Below are 9,424 nucleotides of genomic sequence, written 5' to 3' on the forward strand. Positions count from 1 at the left end.
GTGAACAAGTACATAGCATATACGAGAGCTCGCACATACACGCAAATCAATACATATGCATGTCTGTTACACGCGCTTCCATATCTGCAAGCGCATATAAACGGGCGAAAGGCCGAAATACAAAAAAAAAGAAAACGGCTCACCAATACATGGATGGAAAAACCCGCTGTTTGTGTCGATTTGTGTGTCGAGTCGCGCATTTAACATTCGAGTCATCGAAATGCATACATGAAATCAGTGAGAGAAAGAGAGAAAAACACATATTCATTCATTTCGCCTCGATTCGTTGTTATTTTGTGATGGAAAATATATTTTTCTAGACCAACCATACAGACATAAAATTCATGCTCACGTAGTTATTCATGTAACGAACAGCAAAGCATATAGAACTCGTTCAACCAGGCAAACAGTTCGACGTTTCATTTTTGTCGGTGGAATTTTAACAAATCGATAGCATTGAAAGTGACGACGACTACTACGACAAATCGAAAATTATGATTAATTTCTTTTGTGAACATTCGACGACGCATTTTAAACACACAGTTCAACAAAACCAGATGACTGGTTTTACAAACGATACAATTTGAATAAAATTCAACAACCAGCCAAGCAATTAGTTATATTGTGAAATCGCTATTATTATTTTTCCTTCTCTTCTCTTCATTTAGTGGAAGTGATGATTTTTTCCTCTCGTGCACAGTGTGTGAATACAAAATAAACAACAAAATGTCGTGTATTATGTGAACCGAATGGAAGAGAAAAGAGAGTGTGTGCCTCACACAAATATATCGACAAACGCATTTTGAACGCGCAATATATAACAATATTAAATTATATATTTATTTTTTTTCCTTCTCTGTAATAAAAAAAAGACGACGACGACCACGACTATTCAACTACGAAAACTACGAAAAGCAAATTAAAATTGCATGTACGTCGTTGTTCCCTTCAAAAGAAAATATATACACACAGGCAAAGATAGAGAGATAGTGAAAGACAGAGAGAGATAAAGAGAGTGAGAGAGAAAAAGAAGTCGACTGTGATGAAAGTGTTTTGTGGCCAGATTTTTTTGCGTTCAATCGTTTGTTTCAGCGTATTGCGAAAGTCAATTGAAATTCCGTATTAAAAGTTATTGGGAACGCGTAAGAGGTGTGCTGGGAACTAGCACGAAATGTGCCGAACATAAATATACAAAATACGATTAGGTGTTGTGTCAGAGGAAAAGAGAGAGGAAACAAAAAAAGAGAAAAAAAAAGAAAGGTCGAATTGAAAGTAGTGCGCATTCAGTTTTTTTTTTCGTATTGCATTCAATATAATTTGCTTGTGTTTCTGTGTATACAGTTATTAGTGGAGATTGAAAGATGAGAAGTAACTGTGTGTGAAATTAAATTGAAAAAAAAAAAAATTATGCCGACGAAGGAAGAAAAACACCACAGCAGCAGCAGCAGCAGTAGCGGCAGTAGTGGCAGCAGCGGCACCGAAAAACATAAATATTGTTTTCTATGCAACCGCAATGAATTCACTCTTAAATCATTTGACCCGACCATTGAAAAGGATCTGAGAGTCATTTACAACACAGAAGTAATTAAATTTGTGATATACAAATACATAAATATTGTCTACGTTTGCAGTCTGCATTTTCTTTTTCGAAATGTCGACCAAATGTCAAATGACCAATGCTCATTGTTTCGTATTTTTATTTCTCTTTTCTTCTTCTTCTTCTTATTTTTATTCTTCTTATGTTTCTCTTTCGCCGTTGTCTTCCGTCACTTGTGACTCGTCGACCGACTACGTTTAATATTGTTTGGTGTGGCTTTCACAGATAAAATTCAAGGAAAACCGAAAAGTATGCCTACAATGCTTGCATGTGATTACATTGCTGAAGCGATCAATCAGAGACGAGAAAAAACACAATGAATGTTGCAAGGATTTCTTTGAAAATGTAAGTATATCCATCAAAAAAACTAAAAATAAAAATCAAATATATCTATAGATAGTAACTAACATCATCTGAAATGCATGTGAATGGCATTGTGTGTGTGATTGTAATTGTGCTATGTATAAAACGTTCGCTCCAGTTGACTTTTGAAATGATGAAATTTCTAGGTCGCATTGACCGACACGAAAGGGTGACACATTTCATGTGTACGCATACACACACAGACACGCCGACATTTTTATGAAAGAGAAAGACAGAGAATGGATCCGATATCATTGGTATTTGCATAATGAAGTACTCTATTTTTGGGCGGAAAATCTATAAAATGCCAGCTCACCAGTCAGAATAATTAATTTGAACGCATACAAAAGAAACCGCTTTAATATGCCGTGCGCGATAGTGTATTGTAATTTAATTTGTTGTTTGTTATTTGTTTTTGGTACAAAAACAAAAATTATTGTTTGTTTATTCGTTGTTCATTCTAACGTCATGAAACGTTTATTCTGATTTCGTGAACATGATTATTTTTCTTTTTTTATTTGCTTTTATTTACCAAATAAACACAATTTAAGAAATGCATGCACAAATTTTACTGCACTGTTTCCCCCAACACTTCTCATTCGTTTTGTTAACCATGCAGTAATGTAGGCCGATTTTTTTTATATCCGCACACAGACGCTCCAATTAATCTAAGTCATCGACATTTTTTCTCTCTGTTTCGTATGAAATTCAAAGCTTATGTTTGTTTTTTTTGTGAGCATAATCTCGAGGTGTGTTTGTTAGAAGATTATGTGATGTAGAATTTTGTGACGAGTCTGTGATTTGGGCCCTTTCAAAAACTTTTATTCAACAAGTCAGCCGTCGCCAAAAAGAAATGTGAAACCAATGGAAGAAAAAAGACAGCTCATAATCGTCATTAATGTGCGCCCATCCGCACTTTTTCCGTTCGTCATTTTAGTAATGTTTCACAAGATATTTACACTGTGTTTTACAAGATGTGAAAAGTATGTAGAAATGTGAACGAATTTCAAATAAATTTCAAACTAAAACACATCATCCGTGCCTCAAGCGAGAAATGAGAAAATAAACTCGAGTTCATTAAGTCACTTGAGATGTTTTAGCCGACGTCAAACGCATTTTTTTCTTTTTGCAAGTCGGTGAGTGAAGACGGTATAAAATTTTGTGGCTCTCAAAACAGCCGTTAGATGAAAATTTGGCAGTTGGAATGTATACAGCAATTTGCATAAATAATTGTAGTTCATCAGTTTCGATATTACATTCGACCGGAATTCGCGATAAATGTCGGTGCCATTCATTTCAAGTGTTTCATAAAATCCAACACGGTTCGGCTTAAGTTCTAATATTTGTGTGTTGCTAGGATGTATGTTTTTCTGTTGTTGTTTTTTTCTATTTTTTTGCTGTTTTATCCATATCGACAAATCTTTATTTGAAATGTAAATAAACATTCCATACAACGATGCATGTGAAGTCATATGGCTTTTTCTATGCGGTGAACACGCCTTTGCGAAACATTTTATTTGGTAGTCATCGTACACAGTCATGAACAACATAGTTCATGGATGCGCGCATTGCCTGCCCATGCAGTCAGTGCATTTAGTCATCATTCTATAAACTTATTTCATTTCTTTTTGTCTCTCTCTTGGATCAGTCGCTTCATTGAACACTGTTGTATGTGTATTTAGTGAACCGCAGAACCGTCCAATTCTTTTTAATGACATTTTTTTTCAATTCTAGTTCCTAGGCAATTGACAATTTATATGCTTAGTTTATCTTATGTTATGTTGTTTTGAATTGGTTTTTATGTGCGTCCCACAAAGTCAATTGGTACGAACGATATTTTGTTTCTCTTCCAAATCGAAATTAGTAGCATTCAGTTCAATCATTCATAGCATGCATTTCAATTGAAATCAATTTCAATGTTTATTTTTCGACGAAAATTACATTCAAGCAACAAAATTGATGGATTATTATTTATCTTATCATTTTTTTTTCTATTTTGATATTTTCTTTGTGCAGGTGACGTACTTACATGAGCTACGCAACAAGTACCAGCGGTATGTCAACCGACTGATTGACAGCCGAAATAAAGATAAAGATTCGCCGAAAAAGGCAGCAGATCCACAATTGAATCAATCCACCCCCGTAACATGCTCACCTGTATCATCAGTACCCTATACCTCAGCGGATGTCACAAACAATACAACGCCCAAACCAAGCATCAAACCGTCACAGCAGCAGCAGCAGCAGCAGGTCCAACAACAACAGCCGATTAAACTTAATGATAAACCTTTAAAAACGAATGCACGCTCAAATGGAAAATCTTTGGCTGATACAAATCATTGTAAAGGCATCGAACGTTTGCAAAATGTCAACCATAGATTAGTCAAAGTAAAAGATAAAGAAAAAGAAAAGGAAAAAGAAAAGGAAAAGGAAAAAGAAAAGGAAAAAGACACCGTTAAAAACAGCACAGTGGGTGGTACAAACAGCAACACTACCGTCACTACCACCGCTACCACCAGCAGCACGACTAATATCGTCAGAAGTAGTAGCAGTAGAAGCAGAAAAAATAAATATTTAGCAAGTTTGACATTGAAAAAAGATGAAGTTGCCGTTCAAGACAGCGAAAAACAACAACAAAAGTCACCCGCCAAGATCGATTCAATGGCTAAAGAAAAACTCATCGAAGAAGCAACAAAATCAAACGATGTCACATCAAAAAGCAATAAACGTCGTTCGCAGGATCGAAAAACGGCAGCGCCGGAGCTTAGTAGTATTAACGCAGAAAGTGAAATAAAGACAAAACTATCAAATAGTTCAAATAGTAGTATTGTAAATAAGGCTTCGCTTATCACTGAAAACACACAAAATGAGACGCTAATTGTTGCCAAAAGTGTGAAGTCCACCAAGATACCGACAAACACGAAGAAAGCAAGGGTACAACGGTCGAGCTCACCGATACAACAAATCGCAATTACACCAACACGCCAACAGCGACACTGCACATTTGAGCAAGCGCTCACACAAGTCGAAACAACACGCTCAAAAACACGAACACAAACACAAAAAGAATCCGTCTTGACACAAACACCTGATACATTGGGACCAACCACCAATTCTGAAGTAACAACAGAGACCGAAAATGAAATGGAAACAAACACCGTGGCAGAAGATGTATCGACAAATGAACCGGATAGTAAATTGACCGACGAGAAAAATGTGTCGCCGAAAGCGCCACCGGCAAAAGAACGATTCGAATTCACCACAATAAATGGAAAGCAAATTGAAGTGCCAGCACGAGTTAAATTTGATATGAAAATGTTCAATTGTTATGTTAAACTAAGCCGAAAGCAATTGTATAAGCGAAAATTTAATGGCTCACCGGAAACTTTATCATCACCTCCAATGAAAAAGCGAAAGAGAACTAGCGTACGGAATTATAATGAGTCCGAAGTTGGACCAACTGAAATTGAATACAATGATGAATTGTGCAATACTCAACAGCCGCGAAGTATTTTACAAAAAATGAATCGCTCAAAAACACCGGTAAATGGTCGAAAACGGGTGTCATTCCTCGGTGTTCCATCGTCACCACCACAATCATCACCCAAACCATCGAAATCATCAACCACATCCGAATCACCATCATCAAAGGAAAAGTCTGAACAACCGAAGCAAAGTCATGAAAATGATACTACTACGATAATGAGCGTTAAAGAGAAAGAGGCTAAAATTGAAACGCCAAAGGCACACGAAAAGCCAAAAGTCGCTGAAAAACCAAAAGACGATAAAACACCGAAAGCTGATGTAGCTTCGAAAGTGGATAAAACACCAGAAGTTGATAAAATATCGAAAATCGTCGAAAGCCCGAAATTGAAAGACATTAAGAAAGTGAATACAACGGTGAAACAAAAAGAAACGCCGAAAAAGGCAATACAACGGCCAAAGAGGGCTAAAAAGTGCATTTCAAATGAAATTTTATCCAGCAATAATATCGTAGCAAGCGTTGTGCAATCACCGCCAACAGTTTCCAAATCAAATGACATTCTCATTACAACAGACGAACCATGTGATAATGTCGCGGAAGAGTATGAAATTGAAACGTCAAACGCATCATGTTCTGAAGTTCAATTGAATTCCACAACCGATGAAGCGATTACAAGTGCAATCACCGCGGAGACGGAAAATGTGAACAGCGATGTTTTAGAAACGGTTAATTTAGTCGAAGAAAATGCAATCATAACCGAGTCTGACGATAATTTGCAAACGACGACAACGGAACCAATCAAGAAAAAGGGGAAACCATATCAGTCACGCATCAAACCGACAAATAACATTAACGTTGAGCCGGTAAAAGTAAAGGAAAAACAAGCGACAAAAAGACAGCGAAAACAAGTAGATAAAGTTAAGAAAACAAAATATGCAGCAATTGAGGCTAAGGATGACATCGAAATTGTCAACCTAGACGATATTAAACGAAATATTGTCATAGAAAATGTTGCAGAAAGTGTACCCAGTCCGCTTAAAGCAGCCGTCGATGAAACGGACGAGGATGAAGTGAAGCTTTTGATTGAAGCCGATCCGCTTGCAATTGAAACGGACAGTGGTTGTATGTCACCGGTGGATACACCAATATCGGTTCCCATATCGATTCCAATATCCGTAATGTCCACACCAGTATTGACACCAACAACAACACCGACGCCGACACCGACACCGACGCCAACACCGACGCCAACACCGACGCCGTCGCTACGAACGCAAAGTCCGAAGCCAAAACATGATACAACATCAGAAGAAACATCATTAAAAGTCATGACGCCCACAGCCACATCGATTCCACGAAGCCATGAAAGTCCGTTGAAAATTAAAATTTCAAACGGTAAAGTTGTACAGTCAGAAACAACAAGCCCACCGCAATCAAGTCCTTCGAAAAGAAATTCAATTTGTACAGAAAGCTCACCGAAAGCCGGTGCTCGTTATCGCACGAAACGTGTACGCAAGAAGAAGTATTTATCTGCCGACTATGTCGAACATGATGTAAATGAATCCGAATCGGAAGAATCACCGTCACAAGCACCGATAAACGAACGCAAAAAACGTAAAGTGACACCATTATCAAAACGATTGAAGGAAAAAGAGGTCGAGGTATGTTCGCCACCCGAAAATCCATCCACAAATGTCATCGAAGTTGAAATGTCTGTTGATCAGACAATGTTGGAATCACAACCATTACAACCAACACAACCATTACAACCATTACAATCATTACAACCATCACAACTATCACCGCAAGTTGGTGATCGTGTTTACCGGGCATATGTTCGCCTTGATAAAATTAATCAACAAAACAATGGCTCTGAATTGGCCATTTTGGAGGAGGAGCAGCAGCAGCATCATCATCAACAATGTGGACCAATGTCTCAGCAACATCCGGCCTATTCACAATCGGTAAATACACAAACTGAATATATACTGCGGCCAGCAACGCAAATCACCCAATTGCAATCAATGTCACAAGCCAATGAAAACTTACTGCACATGAACAATATGAATGGAAATAACGGTTGTGTCACCACTCTCATACACAATGTCGTTGGAAATATGGAAATTGTTGAAAATGAAAGTGAAGCGCATACGATGAACGTCATTCAGAATTACACAAATGAAGGCATGAATAATGACGGCATGTACGAAATGCAAGAGACGACAATTTGTGAAAATGGTGAATCACCCACTGTGCCAATAGTGCAAACCGATAATACGGGCACAATTATTGGTTTTGAATCGCCCGCAACGGTTGATTCAACAACATCGGGCTATTCAAGTGCAACCGCTACATCTTCAGTTTATTTGGTTGATACACAATCGTTGAATCATTCGATTGAGGTGAGCAATGGTTTTAATAGCGATTTTAATATACAACAAATGCAATTGGAAACATTTCCATTTGTTGAAATTCAACAATCGGACATTATTGATATTTTGGGCAAACCAAATGATTGCAATGATGCATTGAACATGGAAAATATTAATTTGGAAACGTCGGCCAATACAACAGACACCCGAACTTATTATTTAACCGATGAGCATGCAATAAATACATTTAACGCCATAAATACGATCAATACGGTAGCAACTGTGACTCAAGCGTTGCCAACATTAACAACTGGTAATATTTTAGGTGTATTCCGAACCAAAGCCAGTTTGAAACAAATCGATCCGCCGCCAACAATGCATTTGCTCACCGACAGTCATGCTCATATTCAGCACCATCCACATCATCATCATCATCACCATCTTCATCATCTTCAACATTCGCATATGCTTGGCCACGGCTCATCTGCCATTCCAAATGAATTAAGTGGTAAAATGCTACGAACTGATAATCCAATATTGAATGCCGTGATCAGTGGCAACGAAGAGTCGTCGATGGAAATGCAAGATGCAAACGATTCATTTTCAATGACCGTCGATTCAATGGTCACCAGCAGCGATACAGTGCAAGCAACACAACGACGTCCCGGACTGAATGTTGTGTTCTCCACACCGTCAAAGCGAAATAATGTTTATCTCAGCAATGAAAATGTATCAATCGATGATTTTATCAGTGACAGCCAATCATTGTTAAATCCCGACAATTTCCCAACGACCACCACAAATGAAGAGTCCCATCTGGATTTCTACACACTTGGCATGTAATTAACTTATTAATATCAATTCAATCGATAGAATGTATTACAATTAACTAATAAATCCTTTAGAAAAGGATTGTTTGAAAATCGAAAGATAAACACACAAAACAGCAGAAAATGGAAATATATACTTTTTGTTTTAGTTTGTAGTTGACATGATTTTGCTTTTGAAACGGAAAAGCATGATACCGATTTTGAGATGAATAGAGAGATTTTTATTTGCTTTCTACGTAGAAGCAAAATAGTATATAATATAGCACACCACACACAAACAGTATGAAACAAAGAAGAAGAAGAAGAAAACAACAAATCTATAAGACATTCGTAACACGAGATTAGATATATGCACACATACACACACACATACATATTCAACATATAAACACAAACATAAACGTATATTTGTAATTTAAAAACATAAAAAAACACTTGAAGACAAAACAAATCTGATGTAAATGAAACATATTGCGATTTAAAACAAAACAACAACAAAAACATATGTCCAACCCAATCAAATATAAGACAAAAATAAAAGAAAAAAGTGAAAAAAAAAATTATGAAAAAGAATGGGTTGAAAAGTGATTCGTATATTGAAATAAAATGACATGATATTGATATTATATTGATATTTTTCTAATAAAACAAAAGCAAAGTTCTACAATTCAATCGCTTGTTTCATTTGTCAATTCTCGTTACTTTGTTTGCAGCGCAGCGCGGTGAGTGAGCGAGTGTAAAAAACAGAACACTTTGACATACTTTGCACAAAAGCTTA

At 37.0% G+C, this 9,424-nt stretch overlaps 1 protein-coding gene across 1 annotated transcript; it reads left to right on the top strand.

The window, feature by feature from the left end:
• The first annotated feature begins 246 nt into the window (after positions 1–246).
• Positions 247–8,780, top strand: LOC116343156 (mediator of DNA damage checkpoint protein 1-like). The gene is made up of 3 exons (XM_031771070.1): positions 247–1,581; positions 1,823–1,942; positions 3,977–8,780. The coding sequence occupies exons 1-3, from the start codon at positions 1,408–1,410 to the stop codon at positions 8,657–8,659; spliced, it is 4,977 nt and encodes a 1,658-aa protein (XP_031626930.1). The 5' UTR covers positions 247–1,407; the 3' UTR covers positions 8,660–8,780.
• The last annotated feature ends 644 nt before the right edge of the window (positions 8,781–9,424 follow it).

This window comes from Contarinia nasturtii, unplaced genomic scaffold, assembly GCF_009176525.2.
Source record: "Contarinia nasturtii isolate CC-2019 unplaced genomic scaffold, AAFC_CNas_1.1 Cnas_scaffold_993, whole genome shotgun sequence".
Lineage (NCBI taxonomy): Eukaryota > Metazoa > Arthropoda > Insecta > Diptera > Cecidomyiidae > Contarinia > Contarinia nasturtii.

Excerpts from the sequence above, each read along its gene's own strand:
- LOC116343156 (XM_031771070.1), top strand. The coding sequence starts at position 1,408 with ATGCCGACGAAGGAAGAAAAACACCACAGCAGCAGCAGCAGCAGTAGC. Across the intron at positions 1,582-1,822 it reads GAGTCATTTACAACACAGAA|ATAAAATTCAAGGAAAACCG; the intron begins GTAATTAAATTT and ends TGGCTTTCACAG. Across the intron at positions 1,943-3,976 it reads GCAAGGATTTCTTTGAAAAT|GTGACGTACTTACATGAGCT; the intron begins GTAAGTATATCC and ends TTCTTTGTGCAG.